At 48.4% G+C, this 21,422-nt stretch overlaps 1 protein-coding gene across 1 annotated transcript in view; it reads left to right on the top strand.

Moving 5' to 3' along the window:
• Positions 1-21,422, top strand: part of LOC120392549 (scavenger receptor cysteine-rich type 1 protein M130-like) — a 69,411-nt gene that overhangs the window by 36,533 nt on the left and 11,456 nt on the right. The window contains exons 5-9 of the mRNA XM_039517367.1: positions 5,273-5,590; positions 5,670-5,984; positions 10,801-11,109; positions 11,797-12,111; positions 12,858-12,995. Coding sequence (XP_039373301.1) covers positions 5,273-5,590; positions 5,670-5,984; positions 10,801-11,109; positions 11,797-12,111; positions 12,858-12,995 — 1,395 coding nt within the window. The remainder of the gene's footprint in view (positions 1-5,272; positions 5,591-5,669; positions 5,985-10,800; positions 11,110-11,796; positions 12,112-12,857; positions 12,996-21,422) is intronic.

Below are 21,422 nucleotides of genomic sequence, written 5' to 3'. Positions count from 1 at the left end.
CAGGAGGGAGGATCTCTTCCAGCTGGCCCTTACCGCTCAGCAGGCACCCAAAGCTAAGGCTGGCAAGAGCACACAGGTTGTGGGGTGTGCCTAGGGTAACCAGATAGCGAATGTAAAAAATTGGACAGGTGATGGGAGGTAATAGGTGCCTATATAAGATTTGGGGGGCTCTGCCCCTAATTTGGGTGGGCCTGGATGCTAACTGGGTGGGCCATGGCCCACCCATGGCTACACCCCTGCACTATACTAGCTGCACACAGGCATTCTCCTGCACCAGTCTTAGGGCAAACTCCAGGCTGCATTGAAGTCAATGGAGGTTTTAGCATTGCCTTCCGTGGGGCCAGGATTTCACTCATAGCCTTAAAATGTTATTTGGCACTAAGATCCTTGATCTGTTTGGATCCAGTGCACACACACTGCACCAGTTAGATTGCCATATTAGTACATACTGTACCTGACACAGCCAGTGAGTGCGCCCTGCATTGACTCTGCTGTTGTCTTTTACCATTGTCAGTCTCTCCTGGCTGCACCTGGGTCTGAACTCGGTGAGTAATTCCTAACTTACCTCCTTGCTGTAGGACTCATTGATTCTGAGACACATGCAAACACTGAGATTCACATCCCAAGGAAGGCACAATATTCACCAACAGAGCACGTCCCCTTCCCCTCCCCACACACAACCTGCTTAGTGTGGTGTGAATTGATCAGCTGGAATCTCACGTTGGACTCAGGCCTGGTCTACACTAGCCTCTTATTTCGGAATTAGCCAAGCTATTTTGAAAAAAAAAAAGATTCCGTCCACATGACCAAACCATTTTTTTTCAATTTAAAGGGCTCTTTAATTCGATTTCTCTACTCCACCTCAGCAAGTGGAGTAGCGCTTAAATCGAGATCGCAATCCCGTGTTAAAGGTATTGTGGACGCAATTCAACATTATTGGCCTCCGGGAGCTATCCAAGAATGTTCCCTTGTGACCACTCTGGTCAACACTCTCAACTCCAATGCACTAGCCAGCTGGTCAGGAAAAGCCCCGGGAACTTTTGAATTTCATTTTCTGTTTGATCACCAGCAGCACAGGTCACCATCAGCACAGTCCACTATTACAGGCGACCATGCAGAGTCCACCATCACAGGAGATCACACAGTCCCGGATTCTCAGACGAGCTCCAGCATGGTCCAAACAGGAGGTACTCGATCTCATCGCATGTTGGGGAGATGAGTCTGTTATGGCAGAACTATGTTCCAAAAAAAGGAACGCAAATACCTATGCTAAAGTCTCCAGGGCCATGACGGAGAGAGGCTACTCCAGGGACACAGAGCAGTGTCATACAAAAATCAAGGAGCTCAGGCAAGCGTACCAAAAAGCCAGGGAGGCAAACAGTTGCCCTGGGTAACAGACCCATACATTCCACTTTTACCGTGAGCTCCATGCAATTATGGGGGGAGAGGCCACCACTACCCCACCATGGTCCATGGACACCTGCAAGGGGGGAGTTGCATGGAGTGAGGAGGAAGAGGCATTGGAGGACGAAGAGGAGGAGGAGAACAGTGCACAGGCGGCAAGTGGGAAATCCGTTTTCCCCCCTAGCCAGGAACTAATGTTAACGCTGGATCCAATAGCCTCCCATCTCTCCCAAGACAGGCTCCTGTTCCATGACCCTGGAGAAGGCAAACCCACCAGGCATTGCTTGCTGTGGGAAAGGGGGCCCAGCAGTTTGAAAGCATTGAAATGAATGTAGAAGAAGCAGAACCCTGCGTGCCCCTAGGGGCTGCCTGCTAGATGAATACTGTTGCCCCGCCGTGTGTGATGGCTTACTCATACCAAAGTGCCCCCTTTGTTCTCTGAAATGTATATTTTAAATACTACCCTCCCTTTTTCTCCTCCCACAGGTGCAAATGTTTCAATGCGGCCTCTATCTACTCCGTCCCAGAGGCTGGTCCAGATTAAAAGGTGGAAAAAACGAACTCGGGACGACATGTTCGCCAAGCTCATGCAGTCCTCCTGCACTGATAGGGCTCAGCTGAATGCATGGAGGCAAACAATTGCGCAGTCCCGTAAAGTATTACAGGAACGCGAAGAGAGGACGGGGGTGCGTGATGAGAGTAGGCAGGACGCTATGGTCAAGCTCATAGGGGAGCAAACTGACATGCTCCGCTGTATGGTGGCTCTAATGCGGGAAAGGAAGCAAGACCACAGACTTCCGCTGCAGCCCCTGTATAATGAAACTCTCTCCTCCCCAAGTTCCATAGCCTCCTCACCCAGACGCCCAATAACACGAGGGGGAAGGCTACAGGGACCCACACACTCAACCCCAGAGTATCACCCAAGCACCAGAAAGCTGGTATATGTGAACTTTTGATTTGGTTTCTGGACTTGTCCTTCCCTCCTCCTCCACCTCCCTAACCCACCCCCCCACCCCCACCCCCAGTGTACCTTCTAATTTCTCTCAGTGTGTTGTGCATCAAATAATAAAGAACAGTTTTAAAACAATTTTGACTTTATTTCCTTTTGACAGAAACAAACACAACTGTCACACTGTAGCCTGGCCAGTCGTGAAACTGGCCTTCAAAGCTTCTCTGATGTGCATTGCACCCTGCTGCGCTCTTCTAATCGCCCTATTGTCTGGCTGTGCGAAATTGGCAGCCAGACAAGTTGCCTCAACCTCCCACTCCGCCATAAACATCTCCCCCTTACAACTCTCACAGATATTGTGGAGCACACAGCAAGCAGTAATAACTATGGGAATATTGGTTGTGCTAAGATCTAACCGAGTCAGGAAACTGTGCCAGCGTGCTTTCAAATGTCCAAAAGCACATTCTACCACCATTCTGCACTTGCTCAGCCTATAGTTGAACTGCTCTTTACTACTGTCCAGGGTGCCTGTGTATGGCTTCATGAGCCATGGCATTAAGAGATAGGCTGGGTCCCCAAGGATAACTATAGGCATTTCAACATCCCCAACACTAATTTTCTGGTCTGGGAAGTAAGTCCCTTCCTGCAGCGGTTCAAACAGACCAGAGTTCCTGAAGATGCTAGTGTCATGCACCTTTCCCAGCCATCCGACGTTGATGTCAGTGAAACGTCCCTTGTGATCCACCAGTTCTTGCAGCACCATGGAAAAGTACCCCTTGCGGTTTATGTACTGGCCACGACGGTGTGCCGGGGCCAAGATGGAGATATGTGTTCCGTCTATCATCCCACCGCAGTTAGGGAACCCCAGCGCATTGAAGCCATCCACAGTGGTCTGCACATTTCCCAAAGTCGCTATCCTTGATAGCAGCTGGTCAATGATTGCATTGGATACTTGCAGCACAGCAGCCCCCACAGTAGATTTGCCCACTCCAAACTGATTCCCAACTGACTGGTAGCTGTTGGGCATTGCAAGCTTCCACAGTGCTATGGCCACTTGCTTCTCAACGGTGAGGGCTGCTCTCATTTGGTGTCTTTGCACTTCAGGGCAGGTGACAGCAAGTCACAAAGTTCCAGGAAAGTGGCCTCACGTATACGAAAGTTTCACAGCCACTGGGAATCATCCCAGACCTGCAACACTATGCAATATCATCAGGCTGTGCTTGTTTCCCGGGCCCAAAATCGGCGTTCCACGGCATGAACCTGGCCCAATGCCATCATGATCTCCCAGTCACCACAAGCCGTGCATCTAGGAACGTCTGTGTCCATGTCCTCATAAGTAATTGCACTGTCATCGCTTCCTCGCCCAGTTTTGCAGGTCCTGAACATACTGCTTGATAATGCGTGAGGTATTTACAATGGTCAAAACTGCAGCAGAGATCTGAGCAGGCTCCATGTTTGCTGCGCAATGGTGCCTGCATGGATAATCTTTGAAAAAGGGCGTGGAATGAGCTGTTCGGTTCAAGATGGCCAATAAAAGGCAGTAAATGGTTGTCTTTTGTAGCTTCCATGGGAGCCAAGGACAGCTTCCGCTGCTTTCTCCAGATTGTCTGTGTGACTCTGTCCACGATGGGCGAGAAACAGCAGGGAATTGTTGCCTTCTGTAGCTTCAACGGGAGCCCAGGACCAACAAAATGGAAAAAACGGCAAGAGCAGTTTGCGGCGGAAACGTGAGCAGAGTTTGTGGTGGAAGCTGTGTGGCTCTGTTCACGATGGCTGAGAAACAGTGGGGAATTGTTGCCTTCTGTAGCTTCCATGGGAGCCCTGGACAGACAACATGGAAAAAGCGGCAGAAGCTGTGCAGCTCTGTTTACGATGGCCGAAAAACGGCGGGAAATGGTTAGATGAAAGAGTAGATAGAAAGAGGAGAGGACATTCGAAGTGGATTCAACATACCAGGAGACAGGTGGTGTACCATCTGCTGGCAGCATGGCGTCTGCTGTAGCTTTCATGGAGGGAGGAGCGAGTGACGGCAGACACCCAGAAAAACTTGTGAGAATGTTTTTTCCCCATCATGCACTGGAAGCTTAACCCGTAATTCCAATGGGCAGCAGAGACTGCAGGAACTGTGGGATAGCTACCACAGTGCAATGCTCCACCATTTGATGCTAACCTCGGTACTGTGGACGCACTCTGCTGAATTCATGCGCTTTAGTGAGGACACATAACATCGAATGTATGAACTCGATTCTGGAAATTCGAATAAAATAACTTTGAATTAATTTTGTACTGTAGACATAGTCTCAGAGATGACACCACACTTCAGAGGACAGCTCCAGTCAGAACCACCAGTTCCTGCACTGGACGCAGGTGAACCAAGAAAGTTGCCATCTACTGAGCAAAGATGAGAGGGAACTAGGGGAATTTACCAACAATAACCTGTTCCTGACCACCATGAGCCCTGCTCTTTCATTGGCCAAACTCCCTCAAGGGCAAACTTGCCTAAATCATTCATGACCCACCTGCTAAGTGCTTGTGCAGACACCACTCACTGGCTTCCAGGCATTTAGGCCTGGATAAAGTGACTACAAACCTCAGCAGCCATTCTACCACCACACACAGAGACTATTTTCCCAATCAGTAACCTGCAGGAATTCCCTCTCTCACTCATTTACAGGGGCTGCTAGCAAGCCCTTCTGTCAAGCTCAGAGTGTTACAATCCTTATAGCACCTTCCACTTATAGAGTGAAAAGAATAAGTGTCTTCTGACAGAGGTTGTTCCCTTTAACACTGTGACACATTCTGACCACTGGGTAATACCTTCTTATTGAGAAACAGTCCATAATTTCATGTACATTCTGTATTATTTCTAGTGTATAACAGGGAGTGTTACTCAGTGTATTTTCTATCTCCTGAGCCCAGGTCGTTCTGAGTCAATCAGGCTGCTGAATGGAGACAGCCGGTGTGATGGGAGAGTTGAGATTTCCCTCCATGGTGTGTGGGGCAGAGTGCTGGATGACCAGTGGGACATGAAGGATGCCAGTGTGGTGTGCAGGCAACTACAGTGCGGAGTCGCTGAGAAAGCTTATAACCCCCCAAAGTCTGAGCGAGGAACAGGCCCTGTGGGGCTCAGAAGGGTCCAGTGTGCAGGAAATGAGACTCGTCTGACTCTCTGTGACAACTCCACATCTGAGACAGCCCAGGCAGGAATTGCTCAGGATGTTGGTGTTGTCTGCTCAGGTGATTCATTTCTAAATCTCACAGACATTTTCTGTCCAGTAGGAAAGTACATATTAACAGCTGGGATCTATCCCTGCAGGGAGCAGGCGGATCAGACTGGTGAATGGGACAGGTCGCTGTGCCGGGAGAGTGGAGATTTATTACAATGGCAGCTGGGGGACAGTCTGTGATGATTCCTGGGACCTACTGGACTCCAGTGTTGTCTGCAAACAACTGGGATGTGGACATGCCATCAATGCAACTGTCTCTGCTCATCATGGGGAAGGATCTGGGCAGATCTGGCTGGATGATGTGAACTGCTCTGGGAATGAATCCAATCTCTGGGCGTGTCCTTCCAGAGGCTGGGGCCAGCACAACTGCAGACACAAAGAGGACGCGGGAGTTCTCTGCTCAGGTCAGTTATGTGAATGCTCACGTGAGCCTGGTTACCAGGGGATTTAATGGAGAGGGCAGATGTTTAAGGAGATTTCTGACAATAATACTCTCTCTGACTGTCTCTGCCTCCCTTTGCCTTGTGTAACTACCTACCGGGGTCACCATTAGAAAGTCCTCAGTTCCCACCCAGAGGTATTGGAAATATTACAAGATTTCCCTAATGTTAGAATGCTGCATCTCAGGTATCTGAAGGAGATTGTATCATGGAAAGCAGTGACTGAAAAGGATGTGTGGTCCTAGTGGAGAAATAACTGAACCTGAGCTCCCAGTGCCGTGTATGGCAAAACGGCCTAATGATAACCTTGGATGTATACACAGGGGGGCAGAGAGTAGGAATGGGGACTAAATTTTACTGTTGTATATGGCACTGGTGAGACAGACACTGGAATACTGCGTCCAGTTCTGATGTCCAGAAAAATTGGAGAGGGAGCAGAGAAGAGCCACAAAAGTGATCTGATGAATAAAAGCCTTACGGTGAGAGATTTAAGATACTGAATCTGTTTAGCTTATCAAAACAATTAAGAGGTAACTTGATTACAGTGCATAAGTCCTGTCAAAAGGAGAACATGCCACTTATTAAAGGGCTCATTAATCTAATGGAGAAAGGCAGAACAAGAATCAATGGCTGGAAGCTGAAACCAGACAAATTCACATCAGAAATAAGGCCCAGTTTTTTAACAGGGAGGGTGATTAACCATCAGAACAAACTACCAGGGAAATGGTGCATTCTGCATCTCTTGAAGTCTTCCTGTCTAGACCAGATGCCTTTCTGGATGCTCTGCTTAAGTCAGACTCAAGTTATTAGGCTCTATGCAGCTGTTTTACAGAAGGTCAAATTATTTGATCTCACGATCCCTGTCACGCTGTCTGGAGTGGCTCATGGCTCTGAGTGCCCACCTCAGGGCAGATGGTGAGAAACAAGGCAATACCTCAAACTGGTGGTGTGTCTATAAATAGATTTCATCAAGACACAGTGCCATAGGTCTCACCCCCACTCTGAACTTTAGGGTACAGATGTGGGGACCTGCATGGACACTTCTATGCTTAATTACCAGCTTAGATCTGGTCTCGCTGCCACCATCCGGAATTTCTGAGTACTTGGATCACTCTCTTTCCCCAAAAAAACCTTCCCCTCCCTGGGTAGCCTTGAGAGACTCCTCCACCAATTTCCTGGTGAATCCAGATCCAATTCCCTTGGATCTAAAAAAATCAGGGGAAAAATCAATCAGGTTCTTAAAAGAAGGCTTTTAATTAAAGAAAAGAAAGGTAAAAGAAAGAAAAAAAACCTCTGGGGAACAGCATGTCAGCTAATCTCACAGACAATAGATTGAAAATACAGGGTGTTCCCCTGGGCAAAAATCTTAATACACAAAAGAATACCCAATTTGATAATTCCCTTAATGGTACCAAGACAAGTCACAAAAGAAAATAAACATAAACCTATTTATCCCTTTCTAAAACTTACTACTCTGATAAGAGGTTGGTTCCTTGATCTTTTTCACTCTGGCTGAAACTTACTAAACAAAGGAAACTTCCCTCCTTCTTTTTGAAACATCTTGTCCCCCCATTGGTTCCTCTGGTCAGGTGACAGCTAGGCTAGGTGAACTTCTTAACCCTTTACAGGTAAAAGAGGCATTAACCCTTAACTATCTGTTTATGACACACACCACATGTGTCTGACGCAGGGGTGGCTCTAGGCACCAGCAAAGCAAGCACCTGCTTGGGGCAGCCCATTTGCAGGAGCGGCATGGGAGCTGAGAACCAACAGGGGGCTCTGGGAGCTGTAGTTCCTTGGTTAGCTCCCTGCCTATAGAGCCAGTCCTGGAGCAGGGAAAGAACTACATTTCCCAGCATTCCCTTGGTCACTACTAACTGGAAAGGAAGGAGGGGGACCTCATGTGGCAGCGTGTTGTGAGTGCTGTGAATGGCAGGGAGACCATATTTTAACATTCAAAAAACAGGACACTCCAGTGGGAGGAAAGCCCCAGCCTGCCACCATCCACTCCCTCCAGCTGCCCCCCATAGAAACCCTAACCCATCCACCCCGCTCCTTGTCCCCTGATTTCCCACTCCCGGGACCCCTGCCCTTAACCACCCCGTGGGACCCCACCCCTATCTAAGCCTCCCTTCTCCTTGTCCCCAACTGCCCCCTCCTGAGACCCCCAGGACCCCACCCCCGACCTGTCCCCGCACCAACCCCTGGGACTCCCATGCCTATTCAACTGCTGCCTGTCCCCTGACTGCCCCCTCCGAACCTCTGCCCCAACCAACACCCCCTGCTCCCTGTCCCTTGACTGCCCCCTGGAATTCCCTACCCCTTCTCCGACCCCCCAGCCCCCTTACCGTGCCACTCAGACCAGCGTGTCTGGCTCCGCGCAGCTCCAGACAAGCTGCTGCATACATGCTGACATGCTCCCCCGCGGAGCCCTCAGCTCCCCACACACACCCACACACACCCAGCACCTGCCTTCCAGATTTGAACACCTCAGAATTCAGGAGTGCTCAAGCTCAGTTTGTGCATCTGTTACTTCATTTCTCCCAAATCAAATATACTGATCCACTGTAACTTGCTGTAGAAAAAGTAGGATAAAATTGAGCAAGTAATGCTTATTAGGACTGGAATTGCTACTTTCAATAGCCATTGCCTTTTTGTTTGTTTAAAAGGAAGACAGTGATAGTGCATTGGCAAATTCCCCATAGAAACAAAGAGTGGAACAAAAGAATAATAAAGGCACCTCAACTTTTCCTCATTTATGGAGGACAGTCTTATAATATGCATCCAGATATCCTCCAATCACACAAGCTGAAAATTGTTCCACTTTACTGCAGCTCTGTAACCATACGGGAACCAATCCTGTCTGTGTTTTGTGCACATCTAAAATTCCTGCTGATGACCCGCCCTGGGAGCGAGTTACCAGTGACCCAGGGCTGCGGCGGAGGGAGGGTGCAGGTCGAGGGGAGGGGGAGAGTCCAGGGCTGGGGCGGCAGCAGGGTGGGGGGAGGGCACTGGTGGGGGAGGAAAGGGGGAAGCCCAGCGCTGGAGCGGCAGGGGTGTACGGGGGGGAGCCCAGGGCTGGGACTTGGGGCAGTCAAAATTTTTTTTGCTTGGGCAGCAAAAAACCTAGAGCCAGCCCTGGTCTGACAAAGTGGCTATTCGCCCACAAAAGCTCATGCTCCAATACGTCTGTTAGTCTATAAGGTGCCACAGGACTCTATGTCGCTTTTCACCAAGACAGTAACAGATGTGAACTCCTGGACCAATGTTCCCTCTAATTTTTTACATCCATGAGCAGAATGGCTTTTTTTATGTGCACCAGTATAGAGGTGATGTGTGGCAGGGTTGGGGCCGAGGGGTTTGGAGTGTGGGAGGCAGCTCAGGGCTGGGGCGGAGATTTGGTAGTATGGGGAGGGGGGAGGGCTCTGGCTGGGGGTGTGGGCTATCGGGTGGGGCTGTGGATGGGGTGGGGCCATGGGGGTGTGGGCTATGGAGTGCAGGCTGCCGTGGGGCTGCGGCGGGAAAAGACCTCCCCTGAGCCTTCTCCTGCTGCAGCAGCCTGGGGCTGGGGAAGAGGCACCTCTCCAGTCCGGGCCCCTGTGGCTGTGTGCCTATGCAGCCTTTGATAGCCTGCTGTGTGGACACATGTCTGCACAGCTTAGAGGGAACTTAGTCCTGGATCACTGTATCTATCTTACCATGGAGCCACAGACAGTCCCCTTTGACTCTCCAGTCTATGCTGTCACCCAGACAAACTGGACTTAGTGATAATTGGTCACTTACACCAAAAATCACACCACATTCAGCTTGCTTCCAGTCCCAAGAGACCAGTCACTCACTCAGATCAGTTGGTTCCCTAGATCTTATAACAAAGACAATGCTTGTAGCCAATCCTGTAACAAACTATATACAGGTTTATTAACTAGAAAAAAAAGAAATAAAAGGGTTATTCACACGGTTAAAGCAAAGAAACATATACACACAAATGAGTTACCATTTACATCCTAGGAATGACAGAGTTGTAGTGATCTGTCAATTCCAAATGTCCTTCAGCGCTGACCCAGGGGTAACCCCTTGGGGTCTCTGGCCTCAGTTTGGTGTCTCTAGCCCTGTCACAGTTCAAACAGCCAAAAATATGAAAAATCTTCATATCTACTATTTTTATTTCCTCCTTCCAGCCTTCAAAGTGATGGATGAGGCCTTCTGCATGTACTACATGCAGGGGATGGATGGGGGGATGATTCCTGTGCCTGAGTTCACAAGTTCAGAGCAAACATTTTCAGTTATAAAGCAAAATTTATATATTTTCTTGTAGCATGAACCACAGCCATTACAAGTGAGATTAATGCCTGCAGAAACTAACAACCATTTCATAGAGTCTAAACACTAAATACATTCCTACAAGACTAATACCTGTTTTGAGCAAAACTAACACACAGGTGACCTGGCCTGGTCTCCTGCTACAAGATTAAAGGTTGTCAGCTACAGCCTGGGCAAGAGCTGGCATCTGGCCTGCCAATGTCACAATCCTTCCCGGCCTTAATCTGTTACAATCTGATTGTAGTTGCTGGGAAAAGGTGGCCTTCCAGAGATGCCCACTGTATTTCTTGGGGGCCTGTGGTGTGTAAAAAAGTCTCTCATTCTTGGAGTGGTTTTCTAGCAGTAGCTCCTGCAGAACGATGCACAGGATCATTAGCAATTGCTGGGATTTCACTCTTCACACGCCAGTTCATTTCAGAATCAGACGATTTAAATTCCCTTTTTGTGCATTTCCTTCTAGAATTCACAGATCTGAGGCTCGTGAGCAACAGTGACTGTGCTGGGCGGCTGGAGGTTTTCTACAATGGGACGTGGGGCAGTGTTTGCTCCAATCAGATGTCTGGAGACACCCCAACAATTGTCTGCAAACAGCTGAACTGTGGGGATGGAGGACAGATTGAAAAAGACTTTGAATATGGAGCAGGTTCTGGTCCCACGTGGCTGGACCATGTTGCATGCAGTGAGCAGCACAGCTCCCTCTGGCAGTGCCCGTCAGAGCCCTGGGATCCAAAGTCATGTGATAACCGAGCAGAAGAGACCCATATTTCTTGTGCTGGTAATTCTGAAACTACCTGCATGTGCATGTGCAAACACACATATACGCGATGTGTTCAATTAATTGAAGGGTTAGGATACAATTTGTTGTTGTTCACATCTCAATGTAGGCAGATGTAAATTCTCAACACAAGATACAAATGTATTTTCATGATGTTTTATAAGTATAAACATTTGTCTGATTTACTACAAAGATGGAGGTTAATCAATTAATTATACAATGTGCTATAGTAGTGTGAGAGCGAAGAAAAGCCTCTCCCTAGAGACCATCTTTAGGCAGCTCTGTGGTTATTAATCCTTTTGGGATGAACAATCAGAGATGGGACCAGGCTGTGCATTTTGGGTCGAGACTGGAATCCCCCATAAGTCTGGGTGCATGTTGGCCTGGAGCAAATTAGTTAGGTATGAAATGACCGAGAGTTCACATTTCTGTTCATACAGTGCTGAAATTATGGGTTTAAAATACAGATAAATTCTACTCCCAGGTCACACACACAGCCCAGTGCATTCACCTCAGCTTTTTCTCTCCATAGGAAAAAAAGCAAAACCAACTCAGACCCTGTTTGCCGAATGCCCAAACTCTCCAAGCTGCACAGGTATCTCTGCTTCTCTGTGTCTCACCCTTGGTCCCTAAGGACTTTCCCAGTTGTCCCAGTAACATGTGAGGTTTCTGCTATTCCAGACCAGGAGAAGTTACGTGTCGTGGGAGGAGAGGACGGATGCTCGGGGAGAGTGGAGGTTTGGTACCGTGGCTCCTGGGGAACAGTTTGTGATGACTCCTGGGACATGGCGGATGCTAACGTTGTGTGTAAACTACTGGGCTGTGGATCTGCTGTATCTGCCCCGGACAAGGCTGCATTCGGCGAGGGGACTGGTCCCATCTGGGTGGAGAAATTGAATTGCCGAGGGACAGAGTCATCTCTCTGGGACTGTCCTGCCAAGCCCTGGGGTGAGAGCAACTGTGACCATAAGGAAGATGCTGCTGTGAATTGCTCAGGTGAGTGACAGGAGATGTTTCTGCTACATGCTGTAATTTTCAGGGAGGAGGATGGATCAGCCCCCCCTCCCCTCACCCCCCCTTGGTCCCAGACCAGGCCCTCCCATCTCCTGTGTGCAGGAGCATCATGGATGCTGTGAGGTGGGACCTTTGTGGGGTCAGATTGGCTCAGGCATCAGCCCACATAACCCCTGCATCTCTGTGCTGCTCTGATGGAGCTTGTGGAGGTAACAGCTGGAGACAACCAGGGACTCTCGGAGTTGAGGTTCCCCCTGGGAACAAACACGTCACCTCCCCCTCACTCCAGGCTCCAACTCTCCTCCCTTTCCCTTTGCAGGTCTGACAGAGAGGACAGATTCTCCAAATACCCCAGTTAAAGCATCCCCCTCTTCCCATCAAGGTTAAATTTCCCTGGTGCTGGGTGACAGTGGATGAGCTGCAAGCTGCAGCCTGAGGGAAGGAGCTCCTTTCTATGGCCTGTGAAATCTGAGGGCAAATGACACCTGGGTGGGAGCTGCAGGCGCTGCTGATCCAGAGGATGCCTGTCTGCTGGCTCCAGCTGACAGAGCAGGGGTCCATGATTTAAACAGCAGCCTGTGAGCTGCCCCCATGGCACATAGATTGTCCTAGTCCATTACCCTGCTGTCCTGGGCCGTGCAATGAGTGACTGGGGAGCTCCCTGTCCCTTCCTGCCCCCTGACTCTCACAGGATAATCTCTCCCTTGTGCATGTTCATTTCCATACAGCTCCCCAACGCCGCCCTCAGACTGACAGTGGGAGAGTCACAGTGCCCGTGGTCATCTGCATTATCCTGGGGGCCCTGCTCTGCCTGGTCTTAATCATCCTGGGGGCGCAGGTGCGAAGTGCCAAGGCACAGCGCAGAGGTGGGTCCTGTTTGGTGTCACTGTGTGAAATGCCTCTGCAATAGCAGGGGGCTGCAGGGTGTGAGGGTGAGGGGCGATACCGGGCTGGGTGGGGTGGCCGAGGGCGCCTAACTCCTCTCTCATTTAATATTTTGTTAGTGGAACAGCCCAGCCATGAAATCTGGAGATGATACTAGCTAGGGACCTTTACAGTTTCAGAAAAGCTACATCTTTATCTCCCCACCCTCCCGTGATCAACTCCAGAAGTGCCTACTCAGGCTTCCAGCCATCACCTGTCTCTGGGTGGTAACCTCCTGTCCCACCTATTTGTGGCTTAGGGTGTTTAATGCTGCACAGCCCTCTGCCTTCCACTGCGATACCCACAACAAACCAGTCTACCTACAGGCCAGCCCCCATGCTGTGCGTTCCCCACAACGGCTATGAGCAGTGTATTGCCAGCAGTTACAAGTCACCACCCAGCTCTCTCTCAGCAGACTGCACCTTGTTAGTAGGATGAAACTATCACAAGGAACACTTTAAAAACAATAAAAATTCCTCCACACTTGCTGAACACACCAGAATTCACCTGTCTTCCTCATGGGCAGCCTGGTAGACCAACGTCCCTGCAACTATTCAGTGTTGGGATCCCCGTGGACAGAAGGTCCTGCCCAATTGTTGAATCAAAATGAAGGCCCTGAGTCTGTTTAAACTCAGCCTTTCATACCAGAAGTCTTTCTTTGTCTCATGGTCTCTGGTAACCCAGTTTGAACCAGTCTGTGTAAACCAACCTAAAGGCTGTTACCTTTCTGGAGTTGTTACAATCTCATTGGTTCACCTTAATCAACCCTCCCCCCGCCCCCGCCACACACACACACACACACACAGTTTTTTCTTCCTGGAGGAGCTGTGGTAACCCTCCCACATGCAGTAGAACATAAACCATTCATAGGTTTAATACAGTGATTCCCAAAGATACCGCCTGGGGTCAGGGCCAGATCTAGGTTTTTTGCCTCCTCAAGCAAAAAAAAAAAATTGGCTGCCCCCACCCCAGACCTGGGATCCCCGCAGCCCCTGCTGCCCGAGCCCTGGGCTCTCCCACCTGCACCCCTGCCACCCCAGCTCTGGGTCTCCCCCGACCATCACCCCCCTGCCATCCCAGCCCTGGGTTCTCCCCCCCCGACCCGCACTCCCTGCCAACCCAGACCTGAGCTCTCCCCCACACACACCCTGTGCCGCCCTAGCTCTGGGCTCTTCCCTACACCTGCACCCCCTGCTGCCCCAGCCCTGGACTCTCCCCCCTGACCCACACCCCCCCTTCAGCCCCAGCCATGGGCTCTCTCCCCCACCCGCACCCCCTGCCGCCCCCTGCCACCCCAGCCCTAGGCACTCCACCATACACCCCGTGCTGCCCCAGCTCTGGGCTCCCCTGCCACCCCAGCAGTGCCCCTCCCTACACACCCCTCCTGCCCCAGCCCCTCCACCTGCACCCCCTGCCACCCCTGCCCTGGGCTCTCCGCCCCCTCTCCCTACGTGCACCCTTCTTCCACCCCAGCCCTGGGTCACTGATAACTTGCTCCCAGGGCGGGTCATTCAGCAGGAATTTTGGATGTGCACAGAACACAAACAGGATTGGTTCCCATATGGTTACAGAACTGTAGTAAAGTGGAACAATTTTCAGCTTGTGTGATTGGAAGATATCTGGATGCATATTATAAGACTGTCCTCCATAAATGAGGAAAAGTCGAGGTGCCTTTATTATTCTTTTGTTCCACTCTTTGTTTCTATGGGGAATTTGCCAATGCAATATCACTGTCTTCGTTTTAAACAAATAAAACTTAAAAAAAAAGGCTGTTGAAAATGGGCTTCTATCTCCCTTGCTAGGCTTGCTATAGACCACCAGACCAAGGGGATGAGGTGGACGAGGCTTTCTTCTGGCAACTAGCAGAAGTTACTAGATCACAGGCCCTGGTTCTCATGGGAGATTTTAATCACCCTGATATCTCCTGGGAAAGCAATACAGTGGTGCACAGACAATCCAGGAAGTTTTAGGAAAGTGTAGGGGACAATTTCCTGGTCCAAGTGCTGGAGGAACCAACCAGGGACAGAGCTCTTCTTGACCTGCTGCTCACAAACAGAGAAGAGTTAGTAGGGGAAGCAAAAGTGGATGGGAACCTGGGAGGCAGTGACCATGAGATGGTTGAGTTCAGGATCCTGACACAAGGAAGAAAGGAGAGCAGCAGAATACGGACCCTGGACTTCAGAAAAGCAGACTTTGACTCCCTCAGGGAACTGATGGGCAGGATCCCTTTGGAAAAATAACATGAGGGGGAAAGGAGTCCAGGAGAGCTCGATGTATTTTAAAGAATCCTTATTGAGGTTGCAGGAAGAAAACATCCTGATGTGTAGAAAGAATAGTGAATATGGCAGGCTACCAGCTTGGCTTAACAGTGAAATCCTTGCTAATCTTAAACGCAAAAAAGAAGCTTACAAGAAGTGGAAGATTGGACAAATGACCAGGGAGGAGTATAAAAATATTGCTCAGGCATGCAGGAGTGAAATCAGGAAGGCCAAATCACACTTGGAGTTGCAGCTAGCAAGAGATGTTAAGAGTAACAAGAAGGGTTTCTTCAGGTATGTTAGCAACAAGAAGAAAGTCAAGGAAAGTGTGGGCCTAGTGACAGAGGATGTGGAAAAAGCTAATGTACTCAATGTTTTTTTTGCCTCTGTCTTCACAAACAAGATCAGCTTCCATACTGCTGCACTGGGCAGCACAGTATGGGGAGGAGGTGACCAGCCCTCTGTGGAGAAAGAAGTGTTTCGGGACTATTTAGGAAAACTGGACAAGAACAAGTCCATGGGGAGGGATGCGCTGCATCCAAGGGTGCTAAAAGAGTTGGTGGATGTGATTGCAGAGCCATTGACCATTATCTTTGAAAACTCATGGTGAACGGGGGAGGTCCTGGATGACTGGAAGAAGGCTACTGTAGTGCCCATCTTTAAAAAAGGGAAGAAGGAGGATCTGGGGAACTACAGGCCAGTCAGTCTCACCTCAGTCCCTGGAAAAATTATGGAGCAGGTCCTCAGGGAATCAATTCTGAAGCACTTAGAGGAGAGGAAAGTGATTGGGAACAGTCAGCATGGATTCACCAAGGGCAAGTCATGCCTGACTAACCTAATTGCCTTCTATGATGAGATAACCGGCTCTGTGGATGAGGGGAAAGCAGTGGATGTGCTATTTCTGGACTTTAGCAAAGCTTTTGATACAGTCTCCCACAGTATTCTTGCCAGCAAGTTAAGGAAGTATGGGCTGGATGAATGGACTATAAGGTGGATAGAAAGCTGGTTAGATCGTCAGGCTCAACGGGTAGTGATCAATGGCTCCATCAAGCAGAGTGCCCCAAGGATTGGTCCTGCGGCCAGTTTTGTTCAATATCTTCATTAATGATCTGGAGGATAAGAACATAAGAACATAAGAAAGGCCGTACTGGGTCAGACCAAAGGTCCATCTAGCCCAGTATCTGTCTACCGACAGTGGCCAATGCCAGGTGCCCCAGAGGAAGTGAACCTAGCAGGCAATGATCAAGTGATCTCTCTCCTGCCATCCATCTCCATCCTCTGACGAACAGAGGCTAGGGACACCATTCTTACCCATCCTGGCTAATAGCCATTTATGGACTTAGCCACCATGATTTTATCCAATCCCCTTTTAAACATTGTTATAGTCCTAGCCTTCACAACCTCCTTAGGTAAGGAGTTCCACAAGTTGACTGTGCGCTGCGTGAAGAAGAACTTCCTTTTATTTGTTTTAAACCTGCTGCCTATTAATTTCATTTGGTGACCCCCTAGTTCTTGTATTATGGGAATAAGTAAATAACTTTTCCTTATCCACTTTCTCAACATCACTCATGATTTTATATACCTCTATCATGTCCCCCCTTAGTCTTCTCTTTTCCAAGCTGAAGAGTCCTAGCCTCTTTAATCTTTCCTCATATGGGACCCTCTCTAAACCCCTAATCATTTTAGTTGCCCTTTTCTGAACCTTTTCTAGTGCTAGAATATCTTTTTTGAGGTGAGGAGACCATACCTGTACACAGTATTCGAGATGTGGGCATACCATGGATTTATATAAGGGCAATAATGTATTCTCAGTCTTATTCTCTATCCCTTTTTAATGATTCCTAACATCCTGTTTGCTTTTTTGACCGCCTCTGCACATTGCGTGGACATCTTTAGAGAACTATCCACGATGACGCCAAGATCTTTTTCCTGACTTGTTGTAGCTAAATTAGCCCCCATCATGTTGTATGTATAGTTGGGGTTATTTTTTCCAATGTGCATTACCTTACATTTATCCACATTATTTTTCATTTGCCATTTTGTTGCCCAGTCAGTTAGTTTTGTGAGATCTTTTTGAAGTTCTTCACAATCTGCTTTGGTCTTAACTATCTTGAGTAGTTTAGTATCATCTGCAAACTTTGCCACCTCACTGTTTACCCCTTTCTCCAGATCATTTATGAATAAATTGAATAGGATTGGTCCTAGGACTGACCCTTGGGGAACACCACTAGTTACCCCTCTCCATTCTGAGAATTTACCATTAATTCCTGCCCTTTGTTCCCTGTCCTTTAACCAGTTCTCAGTCCATGAAAGGACCTTCCCTTTTATCCCATTACAGCTTAATTTACGTAAGAGCCTTTGGTGAGGGACCTTGTCAAAGGCTTTCTGGAAATCTAAGTATACTATGTCCACCGGATCCCCCTTGTCCACATGTTTGTTGACCCCTTCAAAGAACTCTAATAGATTAGTAAGATACGATTTCCCTTTACAGAAACCATGTTGACTATTGCTCAAGAGTTTATGTTTTTCTATGTGTCTGACAATTTTATTCTTTACTATTGTTTCAACTAATTTGCCCGGTACCGACGTTAGACTTACCGGTCTGTAATTGCCGGGATCACCCCTAGAGCCCTTTTTAAATATTGGCGTTACATTAGCTAACTTCCAATCATTGGGTACCGAAGCCGATTTAAAGGACAGGTTACAAACCTTAGTTAATAGTTCCGCAACTTCACATTTGAGTTCTTTCAGAATTCTTGGGTGAATGCCATCTGGTCCCGGTGACTTGTTAATGTTGAGTTTATCAATTAATTCCAAAACCTCCTCTAGTGACACTTCAATCTGTGACAGTTCCTCAGATTTTCCACCTACAAAAGCCAGCTCAGGTTTGGGAATCTCCCTAACATCCTCAGCCGTGAAGACTGAAGCAAAGAATCCATTTAGTTTCTCCACAATGACTTTATCATCTTTAAGCGCTCCTTTTGTATTTTGATCATCAAGGGGCCCCACTGGTTGTTTAGCAGGCTTCCTGCTTCTGATGTACTTAAAAAACATTTTGTTATTACCTTTGGAGTTTTTGGCTAGCCGTTCTTCAAACTCCTCTTTGGCTTTTCTTATTACACTCTTGCACTTAAGTTGGCAGTGTTTGTGCTCCTTTCTATTTGCCTCACTAGGATTTGACTTCCACTTTTTAAAGGAAGTCTTTTTATCTCTCACTGCTTCTTTTACATGGTTGTTAAGCCACGGTGGCTCTTTTTTAGTTCTTTTACTGTTTTTCTTAATTTGGGGTATACACTGGGGATGGTGTGGACTGCACTCTCAGCAAGTTTGCAGATGACACTAAACTGGGAGGAATGGTAGATACGCTGGAGGGTAGGGATAGTATACAGAGGGAAGTAGACAAATTAGAGGACTGGGCCAAAAAAACCCTGATGAGGTTCAACAAGGACAAGTGCAGAGTCCAGCACTGAGGACAGAAGAATCCCATTCACTGTTACAGACTAGGGACCGAATGGCTTGGAAGCAGTTCTGCAGAAAAGGACCTAGGGGTTACAATGGATGAGAAGCTGGATATGAGTCAACAGTGTGCCCTTGTTGCCAAGGAGGTTAATGGCATTTTGGGCTGTATAAGTAGGGGCATTGCCAGCAGATCGAGGGACGTGATCATTCCCCTCTATTCGACATTGGTGAGGCCTCATCTGGAGTACTGTGTCCAGTTTTGGGCCCCACACTACAAGAAGGATGTGGAAAAATTGGAAAGAGTCCAGTGGGGGGCAACAAAAATGATTAAGGGGCTGGAGCACATGAGTTATGAGGAGAGGCTGAGGGAACTGGGATTGTTTAGTCTGCAGAAGAGAAGAATGAGGGGGGATTTGATAGCTGCATTCAACTATCTGAAAGGGGGTTTCCAAAGAGGATGGATCTAGACTGTTCTCAGTGGTAGCAGATAACAGAACAAGGAGTAATGGTCTCAAGTTGCAGTGGGGGAGGTTTAGGTTGGATATTAGGAAAAACTTTTTCACTAGGAGGGTGGTGAAGCACTGGAATGGGTTACCTAGGGAGGTGGTGGAATCTCCTTCCTTAGAGATTTTTAAGGTCAGGCTTGACAAAGCCCTGTCTGGGATTATTAAATTGGGGATTAGGTCCTGCTTTGAGCAGGGGGTTGGACTAGATGACCTCCTGAGGTCCCTTCCAACCCTGATATTCTATGATTCTATGATTCAGATAGAGAGGGGCACTGTCCATTTAGTCCACCAAATTCCTTCTTTGGGGGCTGCAAGGTGAGGGTCACACCAGTATCCCTAATCCAGTCTGGGGATGTCTTCTGAAGGGGATATCTGGGCCAAAGCCTTCTACTCCTTGTGCACACTTGTTCCCCATTCACATGGCCACTTCACTCTAGCAGTGAGCTCTCCATTCACAGCAAGCTGCAGCATGAAGTTTTAGCTACAATACTCCCTCCCCCTCCCTTCCTGTTGATAGTGGCCAAGGGAATGCTGGGAAATGTAGTTCTTTCCCTGATCCAGGGCTGGCTCTATAGGCAGGGAGCTAACCAAGGAACTACACCTCCCAGGGCCCCCTGTTGTTTCTCAGCTCCCAGGCTGGATCCCTGCCAGCTGCCGCCCCTGCAAATGGGCTGCCCCAAGCAGCTGCTTGCTTCACTGGTGCCTAGAGTCGCCCCTGCCTGGGGTTGCACAATCTAGGGTGACCAGATAGCAAATGTGAAAAATCGGGACGGGGGTGGGGGGTAATAGGAGCCTATATAAGAAAAAGACCCCCAAATCAGGACTGTCCCTATAAAATCAGGACATCTGGTCACCCTAAATCTATCCCAGGGAGGGGTTCTGAATATCTATGGAAGAGACATATCAAGAGGAATATCAAGGAGAGACATCATGGAAAAGGCAGCTAGAGAAATTGGAAATATTGTCAGGAAAAAAGTATATAAAAATCGAGCTCTGGTAAATAGTTTTGAAGAGAGTGATCCAGTAGAAAAGACAATCTTAGGAGGGAGAAATGTGGGAAGGGAGCATTATACTGTATTATACTCAAACCTAGCACTTGTAGGGGATTTTACATGTATAGCACACGATACAAACTTTAGCTACCAGCTCCTTGGCAAGAAGATGGAGAATGGGATTGCCATCAACATACATGTAACATTCACAACTTTCCAGTAAGACAATGCCCATAGTCGGATCTCATGCTTCAGGGCTTCAGCAGGTCACCCACAAGGGTCAGGAAGGAATTCTGGGAAGCCCTCTTATTTGTGTTTTGTTTCTTGCCCTCCTCTGAAGCATCAGACATTAACTACAAATGGAGCTGTGACACTGGATGGGCTGGACCAGTCCTCTGAGGTGCTATAGAGAAACCTGTTTCTAAGATATCTGGCTGATTTGTCTTTTCCACATGCTCAGGGTCACACCAATTGTCAGATTTGGGGTCAGGAAGGAATTTTCCCCCAGGTCAGATTGGCAAAAAGGGACCTTGGTGGATTTTCATTTTCCTCTGAACCATGGACCATGAATCACCTGCCAGTATTATCTAGGCATCTCTCATCTCATCAGTTCCCTGCTATTGCTGGGGCCTGGGACATTGGTGGTACCTTAGTCACTCCTGTTTTCTGCCTGTGGCACACAAGAGCTTATTCTTCTGAGGACTGAAATGCTTTAGTCTAAATGCATCTCTGGGCTCAAACCTAGGGGTATCTGGGTGAAATGCAGTGGCCCGTGTTATACAGGAGATTAGACTAGATGTTCTAATGGTCCCACCTGGCCTTAAACTCGATGGGAAAAAAAGTGTTATCATCATTTTGCAGATAAACACCAGTGTAGGGGAAGAATTATTTAAACTGCTCCAAAGGTCAATAGCCAGGAATAATGGGATGAGATTAAAGAGGGAACATTTAAGATGAATGTGAGGAAGCTTCCAGACAGCAAATTAGCCCTGGGAACCATCAACAAAGAGCTTTTGTGGAAAGAAACCCTGTCCCCTGGCTCATTTAAATTCCAGCACTGGGAATGTGCTGTAGCTTCAGGCTCACACTGGGCCCAGGAGGAGGGGCTGGATGATCCCATAGTGTTTCCCATCTCTGGTTTCAATGACCCTGTG

This window comes from Mauremys reevesii, unplaced genomic scaffold (assembly GCF_016161935.1).
Source record: "Mauremys reevesii isolate NIE-2019 unplaced genomic scaffold, ASM1616193v1 Contig10, whole genome shotgun sequence".
NCBI lineage: Eukaryota > Metazoa > Chordata > Testudines > Geoemydidae > Mauremys > Mauremys reevesii.
This window is presented reverse-complemented; position numbering and strand designations above follow the sequence as displayed.